This window comes from Neophocaena asiaeorientalis, unplaced genomic scaffold (assembly GCF_003031525.2).
Source record: "Neophocaena asiaeorientalis asiaeorientalis breed wild unplaced genomic scaffold, Neophocaena_asiaeorientalis_V1.1 scaffold294, whole genome shotgun sequence".
Taxonomy (NCBI): Eukaryota; Metazoa; Chordata; class Mammalia; order Artiodactyla; family Phocoenidae; genus Neophocaena; species Neophocaena asiaeorientalis.
This window is the reverse complement of record NW_020173945.1, coordinates 3,049,346-3,069,872: the sequence shown is the minus strand read 5'-3', so window position 1 is coordinate 3,069,872 and position 20,527 is coordinate 3,049,346. Positions and strand designations below refer to the sequence as shown.

The following is a 20,527-nucleotide window of genomic DNA, read 5'->3' as shown; positions in this document are numbered from 1 at the left end:
TGGCGTGTGGGATCTTCCTGGACCAGGGCTTGAACCCAGGTCCCCTGCATTGGCAGGCGGATTCTTAACCACTGCGCCACCAGGGAAGCCCCGATCTACAATTATTGCCCCAGACCTAGTATTAACCATTTTGCAAATAAGTTCTTGTTCTATGTAGTTGAAAATGGAATTTAGAGACCACAACCTGGACATTAGTGGTTCTCATTGTTACTGGCTTATAATTCTTCTAGGCCTTTACAGATGGGCAGAGCTAGGAAATATTTACTGTTTAGAAAGAAAAATAAACCATATGAGGTTGTTGAGTCAAATTTAAGATTAGCTTCTAACATTAAATTATGTAATTTCCAATTGGTTTTATCCTATAATATACTTTTAATAATAATGGTAATTATTATCAAATAACGATTAACAAAATCGTTTTTGAAATTAACCATGAAACCATATTCAGTAGTTTGAGATTTTTTTGTCCTTTGTATGTATCCCATTGATAATGTAAAACAAAATACTATGAAATACTATGAGTCACCTGAAATAATTTTTTCTCTGTGCTCGACTGTCTTCCCCTTCCATTTTAGGGAACCATTTTTATTAGTTTTTGGTTTATCCTTCAATGGCTTCTGCTTGAAATACAGGTAAATATGCATGTATGCACAGTTGTATATCCATTCACCCTTTCTTACCCTCAAAATAACAGTATAAACCCCCGGTACTTTGTGCTTTCACTTGAGATCACTTTTAGTACACCGAGGTCTTCACTCATTCATGCATGCATGCATTCTACAGCTGCATGGCGCCACCGTACTGTACACTACTGTTTATCAACTAGTCTCCTATTAATGAACATTTGGGTTGATTCCAATCTATTAAAACTAAGACCCGTGGATACAATTTGTCCTTAAACCTAGAAGTTCAAAGACTAGCAAACTAGCATTGTTACTTTCCAGCTATTGATCCTCTGATTTCTTGAATTTCTATTTCCTCAACTGTAAAACAAGAAGTTTTAACAACATGACTTATATCAAGGTTAAATAAAACATTAATTTAACAGGTATTTCCATAAATGTTAACAGTAGCTGAAATAGCCGGTAAAGTCTATTTAAAGTGAGTGAAAAACATGAATCATGTAATTACCACTATATAGGTCATTTCTATTTAATTAAGAAATTTGTAATTTAAAAGAGACAATGACAAATTAGAACACATCCACAGGAAGACAGAATAGTGAAACTTCTAGAAACTACCTTTGAAAAAACAGTTGAAAAATTCAATTAAATATTTATTGAACAAATGCAGAATAAATGAACTAGGGGGTGGTTTTAACCTGAAGATACAATAAACAACTTCAAATATTCAGAGGGCTGTCACACAAAACATGAAAGACTTGTTCAGCATTTCTCCAAAGGGCAGAACTTGACCCAAGGGCCAAACATAAGCAGCCAGGAGGCTGCGGACAGCTGTACAAAGTGTGTCACTTAATCGCTTCTTTCCCAAACAATGCATTCCACACTTACGTTTCCCTTCTGAAAGGAAATATTACAACTTAATACTTCTCATGAATGTCTTTAACAAGTCGCATTTTCATGGCAAGCCCTCCACTGCCAGCAATGGATGTACTCACTCTTAGAAAAAAATCTAAAGTTAACAAGCTGGTTTACTAGGGAGATGGCCTTTGTTCCTCAGCTCTATCTCAGCATTTTACATTTGTGATTCTCAGGAGGGGAGAGAAAAAGAGCATATTCTCCAAAGGGGGTGAATTAGAGTCCCCAGCACTTCAGATCCTGCCCCTGGGGACAGTCCTCCTCAAACCCCAGACGTATCACTGTAACTATCAACCTGTGGTAGAGATGGGAGTGTGCTGTGTGCTGGGGCAGAAGAAGACAGCTGACAACAACTGTTCTACACGAAGCAGGAGAGCTGTACTTCATGAGTCACTAGGAAATATAAACTGACTGCCTAATACTGACGGGCTCCATCCAAACTGTCAAATATTACAAAATGAGAATTGTTTCAACAACCATTCAGCATGTTTAAGGACAAAATATATATAATATATTTTATATTATATATGTATTTTATCACATACTCAGTAAGGAACGCTCAGGTGCTTAATCCATCCAATAAAACTGAAAATAAAAATTTTACATTTTTCTGTCAGTATTCAGGATGCTGAAGGTGGATCTTGAACTCAGAATGATAAGTCAGTTTTCGAGGAAAGCCACATAATCGGTGAGTCTGGCTAACTGCTGTTCATTGGGGATGGGTGGAACGGGGGCAGGCTCTGTGCGTTGGAGACAGAAACACACTCAAGTCAGACACCAGGGTCACAAATCTTTGGTACTGCCACCCCCGCCCTCCAATGTCTTTAATTTAACAATACGGAAACTTTCTTAGCTTTGCCTTCATCTTGGACATTTAAAAGAAACAAGCCAAGAAGCGTCAATTTTTATGAGTAGTTTTCCCAAACTGGGAGTAAAGGCATGTCTGGCTTTGCTGTTACTGAAGTTTTCCATGCGAAGGTTAAAAATACTTTTAACAGGTAATCCGTCTACCAAGGGAACATAGCCCTTCTTGGAAAGACCCTCCCCACATGACATTTACTTCCATAGTCACCTAGTGCTAGCCACATGCCAGGCACTCCTCTAGACTACTCAATTGTCAGTGAACAAAAAACCCACAAAGGACTCCATCCCCCCAAAGTTTACTTCTAACTTTTAAGCTACTACGTGTCAGCCTGGGGCTGCGTCTGTGTCAGTGCTGGTGAGATGCTCGATCACACCTCCTCTACAGGACATCCTGCGGCCAGGCCAGAGGGGATCACTACCTCCAGGTAAGCTACAGAGGGGAGTCCACACGTTCACGGTTGTAACCGGATGTACTATTATAAATACCAAGTTAGGATTTCATCCCTTTGTTTATAAGGTTAGAGCTAAGAAAAATAAAAACTACAACAGCAAACAAGAAAAACGATGAAACAATTTTTAAATGAGCATATGAAAATACATACCTGAGAAGGGAATAAACCTGTTAAAGGAAACATCCAGGGCCCCTGCAACTAAATAAAATGTAGAGCCCAATTTACAGAAGTCATTGTAAAGAACCTTCACATAGAACGTCATTTTTTTTTTTTTTTTTTTGTTTTGCGGTACGCGGGCCTCTCACTGCTGTGGCCTCTCCCGTTGCGGAGCACAGGCTCCGGACGCGCAGGCTCAGCGGCCACGGCTCACGGGCCCAGCCGCTCCGCGGCATGTGGGATCTTCCCTGACCGGGGCACGAACCCGCGTCCCCTGCATCGGCAGGCGGACTCTCAACCACCGCGCCACCAGGGAAGCCCAGAACATGTCATTTTTAATGCAGTGGCGTTCAGACAGAGACAACAGTTACGCTCTATTTTATTACATTGCTTTTTACTGCAGCAGCCTTCTCTCCCCATCTAGACTGACAGGGCCCCCTCTCATCACTCCTCTGCACCCTCGCAGGTCCGAGCACATGGGGATTTGTGCACCACTTTGCTGTGCGGTCAACAATGTCCAACAACAGGGGTTCAGAGCAGACGGAAGGAACTCTGGGATGAGGCAGATCAGAAGGTTTATGGATGTGGGCACTGAGGCCAGCTCTAAGGACAGGGCAGGAAAGGCCACTCCTGGTAAGCAGGAGGGAGTGGAGCCTTCTTGCAGGAAGGAACGTGGCTCATTTCAGAGAGGAAGGCCGAGGGACCAGGAATTCAGGTGGAGACAACAAGGACAGGCCAAATCATTTAAGGCCTGTAAAGGCCAGAGACCTTAATTTTGTGAAAGCTAAAGCCACTGAAAATCTTGTTTAGGAGAAGAGTCTATGTGTCTACAGCATGAGGAGAAAAGGGGAATTTCTGAATATTTTAAATATCTTTTTAAAAGGCAAAAGATATTAAGAATAAGCAGTTAGAAATGGCCCCATAAATAAAAGAACGAGAGATTAATACTTATTAAAAATTAAGTTGTAATAAAGATTATGAAACACTCACATAAAATAGTTTATGTATGAAATACATTAAAAAAAATTAGGGTAAAACCAGGTGACTTTTTTTTTTTTTTTTTTTTTAAGGCTATGTATGAAATACATTAAAAAAAATTAGGGTAAAACCAGGTGACTTTTTTTTTTTTTTTTTTTGCAGTGTGCGGGCCTCTCACTGTTGTGGCCTCTCCCGTTGCGGAGCACAGGCTCCGGACGCGCAGGCTCAGCGGCCATGGCTCACGGGCCCAGCCGCTCCGCGGCACGTGGGATCTTCCTGGACCAGGGCATGAACCTGTGTCCCCTGCATAGGCAGGCGGACTCTCAACCACTGCGCCACCAGGGAAGCCCCAGGTGACCTTTAAGATCCTTTCTATCCTAAGTGTCCATCCTATATCTGAACTTAACATGAGTTACTCTCATTTTGTTAGTATAGCAGAATTTTATGTCAAACTATTCAAATTCAATGCCTGAAAAACTTCAGTGATCTTACAAGAGCTCAGTGCTGCAAGACGGACGAAGAGTTCCACCTACCTGGCTTTCTGGGCATGACCATCCTCGTGGCGGAGTCGGCCTGCCATCCTTGTTCTAGGATACCTAAAAATGTGTATTTAACACAGAAATGAATTAAAAAAACCAAAAACTTTTCATTTACAAGATTCACAATCTGTCAATGACACTACTTGTACGGGAGACCTGACGTGTGTAGATTAACCTGTAATGTGTATTTTTTAACTAGAAGGGTATACTAGAGACAGCATTCTCATGGGAACTTATTTTTGAAATATTTCTGAAATGTCTATGATTTTATTCTATCAGACTGCTATAATCACTAACAGATGATTAGTTTTCTATAATATATATATATATTATAGTATTAACCTGATCAAACCTTATTAAAGACAGACATAAGGAAGACTTATTTAGTATTTTCTATAATCATTACATCAGTAATGACAAAGACGATGGTGATAATAAAAACAACAGCATACATACACAACACAGAAGGCTGGCCAATAGGTGCTGTGCTAGGTGCTTTTACAGGGATCACTTTATGTAATCACCACAACTCTGTAGAGGGGACACAGCACCATAATTGAACAGACGTGGAAAAGGAAGTTTAGAGAATTCCAGTAAATTGCCTTAGGTCACGTAGCTAGCATGGGGAAGGGTACCAGGATTCACAGTCAGTCAGTTAAGAGTATGGACTCTGGGATACACTATTTATTAGATAATAAATGATGGATCAATTTCAAAATAGTCAAAACAAATAAATGTTTGTATTAGTAAGTAACAGTATGATTTACTATAAGAACGTTCATTAACCTGCCGTCTATGCGTCTAGAACTGTGCTAGGCCTTGGAAATTTATAATCTGTGGTGCTTAGTGGAGCTCATATTTTGACTGGAGAATCCAACACATCCATCATCGTAAAACAATGCCACGAGGCACATGCAGTATTAATATTCTACAGCAACCTAGCGAGGGGAGGGGACAGTTTGGGCATGACCTGAAAAATGAAAATGCAAAAGCACATCTGGAAACCAGTGGCTAAGAGTGGGGTGCAAGCACCCAGGTTACTGTTAAGAAATGGTGAGGGAAAAGTTGGGCTGAAAAGGGATACTGGGATGAGACCGCCTTCACCACGGAAGGGTGAAACAGGGATTTCTAAATGCGAGCTCCAGACCAACTAAAACTTCCTTCCCTGAGAAAACCCGCCAACCAAGCCCCCACCTCGTGCTGATTTTCAAAGGAAGAGAAATAATTTAAAGACGTTACAAAGTTTAAGCTCAGAATTATGAATATAGTGTTGTCCACCTGGCACGCTTAGAAGCAAATTATGTGCACATGCTTTATTTTCTTGCATCTCACATTTTCTACCACTTGTAACAACTATGCGGTAACCTGGGGCTCAGATGTGGGAATGTTATCGAATGCTTGACTCTGTACCCCCATTCGCTACCTTTTTCTTCCAGTAACTCACTGTTCTCACCACCTTCCTTTTCCCTCCCACTCTTAGTCAACAGCAGCTCTAATTTTTCCTTCCTGGCATCAACTTGGAGGGCTCACTATCACTTAGTAGGGCTTAGGAGTTGATCAAAGGTCTTAGAGATAAAAGTAGAAAATATTCAGGGGTCAGACCATGGGTACCATGATAAGAAATAACTACAGGAACATTAAAGAGGTTCCATAAGTTAAGAGCTAGAATAATCACATGCAACAAGGGTACATCTCGAAGACACAGTCAAATGTTAATTTCATAAAAATGGCAAAGTATTCCTTTACAACGCTCCTGTTCTAAGACATCTCTAACTGGTGCCTGTCTTTGGCAAAAAGTGCTTTAGTAAACACAAACCCGAAATTTCTCATCCACACGCAGGAGTCAAAAAAACTCTATGAACCGAAAAGTCTTCTTTAACTCACATGGTGGCGAAATCTGATGTGAAGCCCCAAGCCTTTTCTGTGCACTCCTCCCTGGTGCCAGCTGTGTGCGGGCCTGCCCTCTGTGCGGGCCTGCAGAACCACGACGGGCTCGGCCACACGGCGCTGGTCGCTGCGGTTTGTGCAGTGCAGGTCTGCTATCACCTTTCTAAAGAACACACACAACCTGAACTCCAAAACACATCCTGTTCCAATGGTTTCAGATAAGGGACCGTGGACCTATAATTTACACTTCCGTTTTTCTTGCAAGTAAAAAGTAAGCCCCAAATACCTTTCACAGCCTCTTCCACGGGAAGTCCAACAAAGGCTGCGAAATCGTCGGCGATGATGGAGGTATATGCCTGAGAGACCAGGGCGAAGGCTCGCCTCCGGGTGGCATCTATTGTGGGAGGGGAGGTTTGGCAAACAGTGAACCACAAGAGCTGGCATTTTTTGAAACACACAATTAAATTATTACAGCACTGTCCTTGTCCAAATTTGATAAGCCAGACTACATCAGCCTAAATTTCTGTGTTTACAGATACAGCTGTAGGCGCCTAACATGTAAGAGGGGCTCAAATATTGCTGAATAAACACATGCACTTCCTCTTAGGTCAAAAACTCTCAGGTGACAATAAAAATTACAGAGATGGAAAAAAGTTAATATACACAAGACTCCAGCTCTAAGAAAATTTCATTTAAATTTGGGATGTGCTGGGGATGTATATTTCAAAATTTTTCTTTTATCTCACTTACAAAAACTAGAAAGAATGGAGCAGAAATTACCTAGTCCCATAATTAGCTGTCCTTTCTCATCAGGGCCTCTGCTATAGGACCACACCTGGGAGTTGCAGAGCAAACCTTGTAACTAGAGCACCTTCCTAACTTTCAAGTCTACTCTGAACTCTTGACGTCATCAGGTGCAAATCCTGAATGACTGAGCCTCACAGAAAGGGGCTGCAAGCAATTCCAGCAACAAAACCTCCTCCCTGGAGACCACATGTGGGATTTCCGCCCCCCAGGCTTAAATTTCCACATTAAATAATTCAGGAATGAAGCAGAGACAATAACCAAATGGTAGAAAGTGGAGCCCAGCTGGCCTGTCTTCCCGCCCACTGCTCCTTGAGTAACACCAAGCATCCTCCACCTGTCTTCAACATGCTTAGCAAGTATTCAGGATTTTACTTTCCACACTTAATAGGCAAGTATACACGTACAAGATAGCCCTGCAACGTAAGAAAATCCGCTCTCCACTCCAGGGACACCGCCTAACAGCCACATCAATCCCCGTAGACACACTTCGCTCCAAAGTGGCCTGCTGGCGCTCAGAGAGGAGCCTTACACCTTCTCATCCCTGCGGCGTTGGGTTTATGCTGCTGTGTGGTCTGAACCGCCCTCCTCTCTTCTAGTCCCAGGTCTGTTTATAAACTCTCCCTGTGGCACTGGCGTCACTGCGATCTCCGCCCTTCTCTGAACTCACAGTAACGTTTACTTATTGAACAAACAATCTCTTACCACCTATGGTGTACGCTCCACCCCTCCCCACCCCATCGTCTCAACTACATCCCCAAGTTCTCTGCAGGAGGGCTTTTATACCTTTATATCCCCCGAGGGGCCCAGCATCTCTAAGGAAGTATGTGCTGCACACAGGCTTGTGGAAGGTCTCACCAGGACCCAAGGGGGCCCGACCCCAGCCCTAGGCTTTGTGCTCCCATCTGCCTGAAAAATCGCGGGCAGTCAATCACCTTGCGTCATTTCTCACTGAGGCTGACCCCCTCCCCAGCTTTCACTGAGCCACTGTTTGCTCCTCTTCCAATTCCTTCCTTCTTGCTACCAACTCTCAGCAAACGACCTTAAATCAGACTTCTAATACAGCTTAGAGATGAAGGAACTTTTTCTGTTCAAGGCTACAGACATTCAGTGGAAAAGAACCGAGAGCAACAACGAAAGAGGCAAATACAAGGGTGCACCGAAAACTACACTGATTTGGCAAGCTTACCATATTGTAGAAACATTCACTTTAGTTCAAGTACTCTGGTCAGATTTTCAGATTTGAAAAAGATGGGGAACAGAACAAGAATAGAATGTGAATGAAAGAGAAAAACAGAATGGAGAGAAGAGAAACATACAAGGGAGGCACGGCAGACTGCCAAGGAAAGCAGAAATCAAGGCTAAGTGATCCACAGCACCAGTTAGACACTCGGGCGGCTTTTAACCTCTCAGCACGAATGAATCTGACATCTGCATTCTCACCAGTCACTATGTGGCCCGGGAGATCTGAGCCGTGTAACCTCAGGAGGGCACGCGTTACAACGACAAGCTGGAAGGTGGCGTCGGCTGAGCTCGCCCCTAATATTGCTGACAATTCATCCTGGGACAGTCCTGGGGAGGCGCTAAGAGAATGCTCACTCTTTTGTTCAACAGATACTTAAATGTGCCTATTATCTACCGGGAACTGCCAACTGCCGGCACTGGAGACACAAGGGAAGGTGAGCTTGCCGTCCTTCCCAACCCATCTCTGCCCTTAAATTCCAGGGCGGACGGCCACCCAGGCCTGAGGCACCTGGGCTCCCTTACTCCGTGAATGGGATTCTGCAGGGCAGGGAGTGTATTTCCTCGGCCCCCTCCCTGTCTTGCTCTGGCTGAAGCTCTGTATTCCCTGCTCCTCAGGGCTTATGCGACGCAGTTAAGGCTGCCTCCAGTGCGGAGATCCAAAGCTGCCCCCACTGCGCCGGCGCAGCAGTGACCTCACACGCCTCCCTCCCACCGCGGCCGGCCCCGTGCCCCTGCTCACTTCCCCCACGCTGAAAGGAAGCGCCTCCTGTTTCCTCGCTCTCACTGCTCTGCTTCACCACGCCAAGAACCAGGTGCACCTCAGAAGCAACCTTCCCCTCCTGCCCCTGAAAAGCTGACATGCCCTGCCAGAGTGATGAACGATTCTCAAGAACTTCTGCTCATTGATTCCTCCAGAGCAGAAGGGCGGACAGTGAGGGCAGGTAGTGGCCAGAGAAACAAGGTAACAAGAAGTGAGGGTATAACAACATATAAGAGGGAGAACCAAGAGACTGGAAGCAAATGCTGGGGGTGGGAGAATGGAAAGAGAGACGCACGGGGGAGTTTTGTTGCAGGATCAGTGCTATGTCGCACCAGACTTGCAATCTTTCAGCGTGATTAAAAAAAGTCTGAGCATCTGCGTACTGAAATGATTAATCACAAATCCAGAAGCTGGAGACAACCCCATCAAATGCTGAGGTCCACAGAGTCCAAAGCAGTCTCTACTTTCAAACATGCGGGCTCGAAATCTTATCCAACTCATGACCTGGACTTATTAGAATATTACATTTCATTTCAGTAGCAAAAAAAATACCTCTTACTGACAAGCAACTTCACTTCTAGAATTAAATTAATAGACAGTGAGGTCCTCAGTTGCCGACATAAACTCAAGCAACGTGAAATCAAAGCATGATTACAGCAAATCTAAAAAAGACTTCTGAAAACCCTACTCACTTAGCAGAGCGTACCTATTTTCACACACATCATCGACTTACTTCAACACCCCGGCACCTTAGGGGAACAGGTCTAGTCTGACTTAATTCTGAGCCACAAAGAAACACTACCTCTAAGTGCCTCCATGATTGGCTGGACCGTCTCAGACCACGGGTGAGCGCTGATGGTGGTATAGATCCCGGGGAAATCTCTCTGCCAGATTCTTTGTCCTACCGACCAAATGCCCCCAAGTTCAGAATTTGCCTGCAATAAATATCATTGCCTCATTTGAAGATATTCTCTCTGCACATATACCAACAAATGTATCTTAAAACATAATTCAACATTTCTTTTAAGAGGTGTAATTACTTTTTCAGCCCAACCACTATCAAAAAGGTTTTCAAATGTTTTGAACAGTACTGTAGAATTTATTTGCACGTTTTATTATAACAGAAAATTAAGGCATGAGAAATTAGTCCAACAATATTTCACAAATAAGTTTAGGAATTAGTTATCTGAAACATTGTTTTCTGAAGATTTACATTTATTTACATGTCATATATACTTATGTATAGTATACAGAACATGTGCTAATCCACATATACATGTACATAAAATACACACAACTATTCTTAGAGCAAAAATAGTAGTAAAATGGCTAATAATATAGACTCCCAATCTAAGACGTCATAAAATGTAGCCTAAGGATAAAGTTCCCACTAATATCACTGAAATATCATCTAATTTACAGCTTTATTTTAAACCAATAAAGCTGGAGGAACATTCCAAACTTACTTAATAGAATGTGGAGGAAAGAGAGAGAGTATAAACGCTAATCTGACCTGCTGCTGCTGAATAGCAATACTGAACAAAGGGATTCAGGTGAATTCCCATTAATGCTCTGTGATGTACAGAAAACTCACTTCACATTTATGCTAGACACAGTGAATCACCTGAAATTAAAATTTTACTTCATTCCATCTTGGAAGAAACTTTTAAGTGAGTTCATCTATTCTCACACGAAAAACAAGAAATCCAAAATCCTAATTAGCAAAAATCTTAATGCTCTGAATAATTATTATTTTTAGAGTGTTCTTGTAAATAATACCAGTCGCAAAATAAATACCATTGTAGGAAACTGCACAGATCAGTTAAAAAAAAAAACCTAACAAACAAAACCCAAACTTCTACCTAAACTGACCCAGTTGTTTATTGCGTAAATTGACACTTCTACAAAGTGTCTTAAGAAACCTGATCGGCAGGAGCTGAGCACAGATTTCTGTACCACCCAAGGGAAATTACAATTTCTGATGAGAGGAATTTGTAGATCTATTCTTAAACCTTAATACCAGTTTAATAACTATTTCTGTGATCCACATGAAAAAGAAAACAGAAACTTTTAAGAGATTGCTTTTTAAATGAATGTCATTACGATATTAAAGTAATAAGGTATATTGAAGACTACTTACAGATTTTATAGCAGGTGGTATTCTTTTCCAAAGATATCTTGCATTATTCCTAATTTACACCCCCCCAAGAAAGAATAAGCAATTTAAAAAAATCACCTCCGTAAATGTTTAGAATTCTAGATCCCAGAAGCACACTTTAAAATACTCTATAAAATACAGAGTGAAATTCACATAATGAGTTTATCCAGGGGAAGTAACAGTGGTTTTCCAGAGAAAAGACATGAAATATTTTTTCCAAAGTAATGTTTTACCATTTTTAGTGAGTTTTTTAATTAATAATACAGATCTTAAATTGAGGCAACACTACAAAGCCTTAAATAGAACTGCCTAAATAACTTATTCATATATAAAATAAACAAATTCATACACTTTCAGGGTCCTGGCATTCCCTGACAATATACACAGTACACAATGCTTTTCTCCTTATCATGACCCCTCGTCCTACTAGTGGATATAGAGCCACCAAAACTTCAAGGTAGTTCTTTTTTTTTTTAAAGAGTTCACAAGCCTGAATGACATCAAGCATATGACATAATGAAAATCTCGGTTTAGTTTAGAAGAATTTAGAACAAAATTTAACAGTAACCATCAGTGGGTTGCAGAACTACAAGGGACTCTTTTTGCACAACTATACTTTCTGACTTTTCTTCAATGAACGCGAATTAGGAAAAATTAAAAAACAAAAACCTTTCAAGAACTGTCATACATGTTAGTAACAAACTCCTCTTAGTCTTCTCAACCTTCCCTTTCAGTTTCTCTCAGTCTCAATAGAGACTGGGAAGTTAAGTAAACAGTTTAAGTAAACAGTAAAGTAAACTTTACATGTGCAGTTAAGTAAACAGAGATCATAAAAGACAGGTTTTATAACAAGAGAATAAAGAAAAGATCAATAGATTTAAAGGAATTTACTGACAATGCAGTTTCTCCTAACAAACTGGAATGTTTTTTACAAGGTATATGTAAAACAGGTGTATTTAAAAATAACTCAGACTAGTCATAATTTCTTAAGTCATGATTCAATATAGGAAATAAACATATTAAGTATTACACTAAAAAGTATAGCTCCTTGTGCCTATGCTTTAGTGTTGGTACTTCAAGGCAAGAATAACTTCTTGAGGAAAACGCTTCTCTTAGCTTTAGGTAAAAGGTACTTACATGTCATTATAAAGCAGATATAAAGCTAGAAGCTGACCATACACTGGGGGTGTAGCAATTCCTCCTGGAGCCTGTAAGACCAAAAAACAAAAGAAAAAATACCTCATTTATTCTTATACTTTTATATTTTTAGAAGTGTTTTCTTAACTCATCTAAAAAGTAAGTATATTTTATAGTACTTACTATTACAGATGGAGAAACAGCTTAGAGAAGTATCACAAACTAAAAACCCAGAGTATTAAGTTTAGATCTGTCATCAGATGTGATTTCTCCCCCTCTGGGCCTCTGTGTCTTCATACGCACAAGAGTATTTAAATGGGATCCCTTTTCCAGTTCTCAAATTCTTATTTAAATAGCCTCACTATTATAGGACGTATTTCCAACAGATTCCTAACGCAATATAATTCTGCCCATTATACCGAATATGTTAAATAGCTACATAAATGAGTAATAAAGAGAAAAACATCACAGCTGAGTTACAAAGACACTACTCCCCTCATTCAATTTTAATTCATTCAGGAGACATCTACTAAGTGTCTGTTAGTGAGCGGCTGCTTCTTCGCAGTTGCCTCCTTTGGTTAATTAGCTTTTTAGATCAATGCTATAAATGTCTTTAAGGGCCTTTCTAAGAAAAAAAAACAAACCCTTAATTACTTTAGTAGTTGCATGATATAACCTTCACCTGCCCTACTGAAAACAAACGGTAAGCTTCAGTGATCACAGGAGACGAAGGGCTTTCCGAATTAATAAAAGGTTACAAGTTACATCTTCTTGGTCTGTGTGTAGGCCTGCACAAACGTCTTTAATAATCTACATATTCTCCACCTCTCCCCACAAGGGGGAGGAAAGAGATTTAGTTTAATACGAGAAGCATAAAGGATGTTAGGAGCAAAGATGCACAGCGTTTTCGGGCTCACTAGCTGAAGACAAACAACAGAAAGCTCCGAGCGAGTTGGGGGAGGCTAGGCCTGGATGCTTAGCCTTCGGAGCAGGCCCCAGCGGCCCAGACTCCACACGCCCAGCTCCAGCGCCCGCAAGGGGCCGGCCCCAAGCCCCGTGGGCCCCAGGCCCCGTTACCCTGGAGACCGGCGCGGCCCGAAGCCACGAGCGACCCCACGAGGCGAGCGGCTACCTCGAGTTCCTGGTTCTCGCACTGATCCAGCAACTTTCTGAAACTAAAGGAACTTTCCGCCATCACCGCCACTGGCATTTTCCCGGCCGGTCCCGCCACCGAACCTCCCCGCCGAGCCGGACCTCAGACTGTCCCTCGGGGCGTCGCGCCCGCGATGACGTAAAAGCCGACGGTGCCGCCGAGCGCCCATGCGCAGGCGCCTCGTTGGTTCCGCCGCGTCAGCGGACATCCCTGCGGTCGGGAGGGTATGCCACCGCTCTGGCCGGCGCTCTCGGTGCTCTGGAGGAGTGGCCCGGCCTCCAACGCAGCCAGTCGCTTTAAGAGCGTGCAGCCAAAGTCGGGACGGGAGGGGTTTTGTGCATATTTGAGGACCATTAGACGTCTTTGCTTTGAGGCCATGCAAATTTAAACGTTCAAAACCTAACTTTTGGTTCCTCCCGCACCTACTTCTTCAGCAGCCCTGCCACATCGGTGAAGGCGCTGCGGTGCCCTGCGGGGCTCCCCTCCAGCGACCTCACGTCCCCACCTCCGAGGGAAGCTGCGCTGGCCTGGACCTCCAGCACTGCCTGAACCGCAACGTTATCCCGACTTCCACTCCTGCCTCCTTCCAGGCTACTCCCCACACAGCCACCGAAGCCGAAACGATGCTTTCGGAAATATAAATCAGATCTTGTTGCTCTGATGAAGATGATAGCATAACAACAAATTCCTAAAATCCAGTCTTTCACATTGCTTGCAAAGGGCTTCAAGATCTAATTCCCAGATCCCCTCTGACTTGATCTGGCCATCCTGGCCTCCTTAGTTTTCTGCCCGGCGCTTATCGTTAGCGAACATTATGTTGTGAATTATTTATTTACATCTTTGTTTTGCTGCCCTTGGCTACACAGCCAGGGAAGTGACTTCCATTTGTCCCATGTTGCAGGGCTGGCTACACTATTTATGGGCCCAGAGCAAATTGAAAACGCAGGTCCCTTGTTCAAAAAACAGGGGAAAGTACAATTAAAGCTATGTAATATAAAGCTTTTCCCTTTATTCGCAGTGTGTCTCTCAGATTTTCACATCATTTCAAAAACTGCTATTTAATATCCTAAGAAAAAGTAATAAAATTTTAAATTATTAGCATGAATTTTACCATCCATTTTTATGCAAAGCCCGTTAAATTTTATTTTATTTTAATTAATTTGTTATTGAAGCATACTTGATTTACAATGTTGTGTTAGTTTCTGGTGTACAGCAAAGTGATTCAGTTCTATATATGTGTATATATATTCTTTTTCATATTCTTTTCCATTATAGTTTATCACAGGATATTGACTATAATTCCCTGTGCTATACAGTAAGACCTTGTTGTTTATCCATTCTATGTAGAATAGTTTGCAACTGCTAATCTCAAACTCCCAATCCATCCATTGGGAAGCCAGTTTTAAAAGCAAATATAAGTGCATTTAACTGATACGTGGAATCACAGAAATCACACAATTTGTATTTCATAGCTCGTACATGTGTGTGCATTTTATCCTTATCAGAACCATGGGAATGCTTCACAAAATGAACTCAACTGTTTTTACCACACTTTGTTTTTTGCACAAGCCCTACCAGCACTCCCTACCTTAGTTAGGCTTATGGATGTGTGAGGGAGGACAAAAGCAAAAGGAACTATGGGTTGCCCTATCTTGCCCTTCACTGTTACGTTATTGTTTTCAAAACAAAGGAATATTTAGCATCATACAAGGAAGTAACACAAGTAAGAAAGAATATGATTAGGTTCCTTGATTATTCATGTTTCTTAGGACACCGTTGTCTACATTATGCATTTGAAGCCAGTTCAGGTTCTAAGGGGAAAAATGTGGCCTTTCAGGGATGTCAGCACCCAGCGTACTCTACTGAAGACATAACACAGTTGCCTTGCACTCATGTTGAGTCTTGGGTGGGTGAATTCCCACCGTTGGGGATCCACTGAGAATTCTAGGTTCATGGGGTATTTTAAACACGTTCTGGAATGGCAGACAACACACTGCATGTGTCTCTTTGCTTGTGTTTCCACTGTCCCTGTGGACTTCATTTACCAAACACAAGCTAGAAGATAAAATTATTAAGGATGCTAAGACAGTGATGGCTTTACTGATTACTTTTGCAGAATCAACACTGTTTCCACGTGGAAATGATTGTGTTTAGTAATTCATTGGATGGAATATAAAAATAAAAAATGACTACAGGGCTTCCCTGGTGGCGCAGTGGTTGAGAGTCCGCCTCCTGATGCGGGGGACACGGGTTCGTGCCCCGGTCCGGGAAGATCCCACATGCCGCGGAGAAGCTGGGCCCGTGAGCCATGGCCGCTGAGCCTGCGCGTCCGGAGCCTGTGCTCTGCAACGGGAGAGGTCACAACAGTGAGAGGCCCGCGTACCGCAAAAAAAAAAAGACTACAAAAGTCCCTCGAAGAATAGCCAACCTTAAATAGGAAGGTATCAAATAGCTAGTATAACTAGATATTTTGAAGGGATAAAGCAACAAAGTTTCATTAATTATGCAGAAGAGAGAAGGACTCAGGGCAGAATGATTCTGAGATCATTCCGTAAAGTTTGAGGAGCCAGATTTTGAATTTTCAACATGTGATAGTGGCTCCCAACCTACTTCTGACTAAGAAGGATCCAGTGGGAAGATGGCTAATTCAGAACCCTGAAATTTCACCTGATTCCAGCAGTTTGATCATTTAAAGGGAAAACTATGATTTTAAAGCTTTGGCAGGTAATATGGGTTGCTAAAAGATGAAGACAACGGATGGGTTTTTTGCTGAACAGAAAATCACAATAAAGCTTTGGAAATACAATCACAGGTTAGAGGTAGAGTTTGGGGTGTCAGTCAGAGGACCAAACTCCTCTTTAACAGACAGGTACAGGGATTTGGGAATTGGAGGCTGGGAGCTACAGGGGGGAAGGAAGAGAGTCTTGGAGAGGGAAAGAGGGCTCTGAGTGTGAGGGGAATGGAGTAATTGGGGGCCTATGGTGAGACTTGGCTTACATGCAGAGAATTCCAAGTGACCGTGAAGGGCTGATGGATTTCCAGGGCTGCAGTGGCTGACATTCAGTTTTAAGTTGTTACTGATAGTGCTATACCTATGTTTTTACCCCCAAACTTTCAATAATGGAGTGAAAGGGTATGATAAAGGGCACTGTGGTATAGAAGGCAGTAATTCCAGGAGGTAGGACTCAGAAGAGACCTAGAAATGCTGCAAAAGCAAGACAGTAGAGAAGAGGCCACCAGAAGGAAGCTCTGCTCCCCGGAGATGCTGCCTTGGGGCTGGCGGGAGGCTGTTTTTCCCAGTGCGCTTGGGATGAAGGATGGGTCATCATGCAGCAGGGAAGCGTGGGCTCCTGAGGCTGGAGAGTGTAGGTCTCATACCCATTACCCTTAGCTTAGCCCCCACTTCTGCAAGTTGCCCCTCCTTTCCCAACGGTTCTCAGAGGAGAAGCACAGTTGTCATCAAGGGGTTGGAAATGGGAAGATGGCTAATTCGGGACTCCAAAATTTCATCTAGTTCCTAAGGAATCCACTGAAAAAAACTAGAATTAATAAATGGGCTCAGCAAGATTGTAGGAATAGATGATCAATATACAGAATAATTGATTTCTACATAATAACCATGAACAAACTGAAATTAAGAAAACAACTTCATTTACAATAGCATGGAAAGAATGAGATACTGCAGAATAAAGTTAACACAGTAAGTGCAAAATTCATACTCTGAAAACTATAAAGCACTGTTCAAAGAAATTAAAGAAGGCTTAAAGAAATGGAAATGCATGTCTTGTCCATGGATTGGAAGACTTTACATGATGATGGCTACCCTACTCACATTCAGATTTAGTGCAAATCCTGATCAAAATCACAGCTGGTTCCTTTACAGATATTGACAAGATGATCACAAAATTCCTATCCACATTCAAGGGACAGGGAATAGTCTAAACAATCTTGAAAATTAAGAACAGTAGGTTTCAGACTTCCCTGGTGGCACAGTGGTTAAGAATCCGCCTGCCAATGTAGGGAACATGGGTTCGAGCCCTGGTCCGGGAAGATCGCACATGCCGTGGAGCAACTAAGCCTGTGTGCCACAACTACTGAGCCTATGTTCTAGAGCCCACGAACCTCAACTACTGAGCCCGTGAGTCTCAGCTACTGAGCCCACGTGCCACAACTACCAAAGCCCACGTGCTCTAGAGCCCGTGCTCTGCAGCGAGAGAAGCCACCACAATGAGAAGCCCGCGCACCGCAACAAAGAGTAGCCCCCGCTCAACGCAACTAGAGAAAGCCCGCACACAGCAATGGAGACCCAGCGCAGCCAAAAATAAATAAATAAAGTAATTAAAAAAAGAACAGTAAGTCTCACACATTTCAATGTAAAAACTTAACTACAAAGCTACAGTAATCAATACATGGTAGATATGTAGGTCAATGGATAATTAGAGGAGATGTATAGATCGATGGGACAGATTGAGAGTGCAGAAATAAACCCTTGCATTTACATTCAATAAATTTTTGACCAGGCTGCCAAGACCATTCTGTGTGTGAAAGAATAGTCTTCTCAACAAATGGTGCTGTGACAACTAGATATCCATACGCAAAAGAAAAAAGTTGGACTCCTATCTCATACTAGATACAATAAAAAACTCAAACTGGATCAAGGACTTCAATGTAAGAGGTAAAACTATAAAACTGTTAGAAGAAAACACAGCGTTAAGTCTTCATGACCTGGGATTAGGCACTGGTTTCTCAGATATGACACCAAAAGCACAGACATCAAAAGAAAAAATAGATAAGTTAGATGCTATCAAACTTAAAACCTTTTGTGCTTCAAAAGACACATCAAGAAAGTGAAAAGAAAACCAAAGAGTGCAAGAAAATTTTATAAATCATATGTTGGACAGGAGACTTCGGTTTAGAATAACTCAAAAGTAGAGTGGCAAATAACCAAATTTAAGAATAGACAAAGGGTTTACATAGTCATTTCTTCAGAGAAGATGTACAAATGGCCGATAAGCACACGAAAAGACGCTCAACATCACTACTGGTTAGGAAAATGCAAATCAGACCCAAAATGAGATATTACTTCCCACCCACTAGGGTGGTTATAATAAAAAAGGCAGAAAAATGTGTGAGGATATGGAGAAGTTGAAACACTTATACACTGCTGGTGGGTCTGTGACACAGTGCAATTTCTTTGGAAAACAGTCTGGAACTTCCTCAAAAGTTTAAACATAGAGATATCATGTGACCTAGCAATTCTATTCCTAGGTATATATCCAAGAGAAATGAAAATATGTCCACACAAAACATTTACGTAGACGTTTACAGCAGCATTATTCATAACAGCCAAAATCCCCTCTTAGGATCAGAGTTGGTGAGCAACTTTGAGTGATCGGGGTGAACAGGTTGGTGGCAGCCTTCATTCCCGCACAAGGATGTCGTGTCCCATAGGCTTGATCAGCGTCCCGATCTTGAACATCTCCAGAGGTGGAATCGAGACGGTATCTTCCTTAGGCACTTCTCTCCCTGTTCATCCTTCTTTCCTGCCTCCTGTTTGTTCCTGCCAAAAAGTAAAAACAATCCAAATGTCTATCAATTGATGAATTGATAATAAAATGTGATATATCTGTACAGTGGAATACTATTGGGCAATAAAAACAGTAGAAGTACTGACATACGCTACAACCTGGAGGAATCTTGAAAACGTTGTGTTAAGTGAAATAAGCCAATTGCAAATGACCAGATACAGTATGATTCTCTTTATATGAAATATTCAGAATAGGCAAATCCATAGAGACAGAAAGGAACCGGCAGGAGGCAGCAGGACCTGGGGAAAGAGGATGGGTCACAAAGGACCAGAGCCATGGGTGGAGTTTGCTGACAACACAGGTCTACATCAGAGTTGCAGGGAAGCAGCTGCAGCAGTGGGCCAGTCTTGAACCAGCCCTCCTCTGTGGCAAGGACCTGGGCTTCACACTAAGGGTGGAAAATAAACTCAGCTCATGGGCAGCTGCCTCTGTCACAGGGTGAGCAGAACAGGCAGGGAGGGAAAGGGATGCATTTTTAATTCCTGAGCCATCGAGAAGTCTCAGCAGAGTTGAGGAGTGTATTAATTCTGACGGATCGTCCTCTGGAGGCCCAGGGATCTGGGGGCTGCCGATGTGGCCAAGAGCAGGATGGTAGTACTGATGTACTCCATTGGCCCATTGACGTAGAGGGTGTGTGGATCTCTGTGTGGTAAAATCACAAATGGAGCTCTTGGCAAAGTCATGCCCTGTAGGTGGCGTCGCTGGTGGATGCCGCCATTTTGGAAAGTAAGTTAGCAATACGACCTTAGCCTCAATGTAGAGTTCTGCCCCTGGGAAGTTATCCTGAGGGGGCCATTGCAAAAGAGGAAGTAAACACAGCCAAACATGGCACAGCAACACAAATACAACGGCTGAAGCCCTTAACGTGACCTGAATGTTTAATAGGTCAATGGCTACACATGTCATGGTCAATCAATTCAAGTGGATTTTTGCAGCAATTAAATTCATAAACATAAAGTCTTTGTAAAAGTAGTCTTTCTGAGGTAATATTAAGAAAAACATGGAAAGTGATATTATATATACCTCTTGGCTATTAGTATGTTCCAGACTAGATTTATGGATAGATATTGGAAGGGAACATAGAATTGAAAACTCTTGTAAGGTTAGGGGGATAAATGATCAGTGAAACAATATTTTCTTTTAAGATTTTTTAAAATATTGTAAAATTATTTTAATGATTTTTTTTGCCCCAAGTCTTAACTTTAACAATCCAAACTTTAAAAATAGGACATTTCTCTTTCTTTTCTTTTCTTTTTTTTTTTTTTTTT

At 42.1% G+C, this 20,527-nt stretch overlaps 1 protein-coding gene across 1 annotated transcript; it reads right to left on the bottom strand.

Moving 5' to 3' along the window:
- Positions 1-551: 551 nt before the first annotated feature.
- On the bottom strand, positions 552-13,815 carry COPS8 (COP9 signalosome subunit 8). Its single transcript, XM_024752774.1, has 8 exons — positions 13,651-13,815; positions 12,519-12,589; positions 11,364-11,412; positions 10,026-10,158; positions 6,701-6,808; positions 4,522-4,584; positions 3,005-3,052; positions 552-2,278 (listed from the first exon to the last, which is right to left on the bottom strand). The coding sequence occupies exons 1-8, from the start codon at positions 13,726-13,728 to the stop codon at positions 2,199-2,201; spliced, it is 630 nt and encodes a 209-aa protein (XP_024608542.1). The 5' UTR covers positions 13,729-13,815; the 3' UTR covers positions 552-2,198.
- Between the last annotated feature and the right edge of the window lie 6,712 nt (positions 13,816-20,527).

Excerpts from the sequence above, each read along its gene's own strand:
- COPS8 (XM_024752774.1), bottom strand. The coding sequence starts at position 13,728 with ATGCCAGTGGCGGTGATGGCGGAAAGTTCCTTTAGTTTCAGAAAGTTG. Across the intron at positions 6,809-10,025 it reads AATCATGGAGGCACTTAGAG|ATGCCACCCGGAGGCGAGCC; the intron begins GTAGTGTTTCTT and ends CTCCCACAATAG. Across the intron at positions 3,053-4,521 it reads GGTCATGCCCAGAAAGCCAG|TTGCAGGGGCCCTGGATGTT; the intron begins GTAGGTGGAACT and ends CATTTTATTTAG.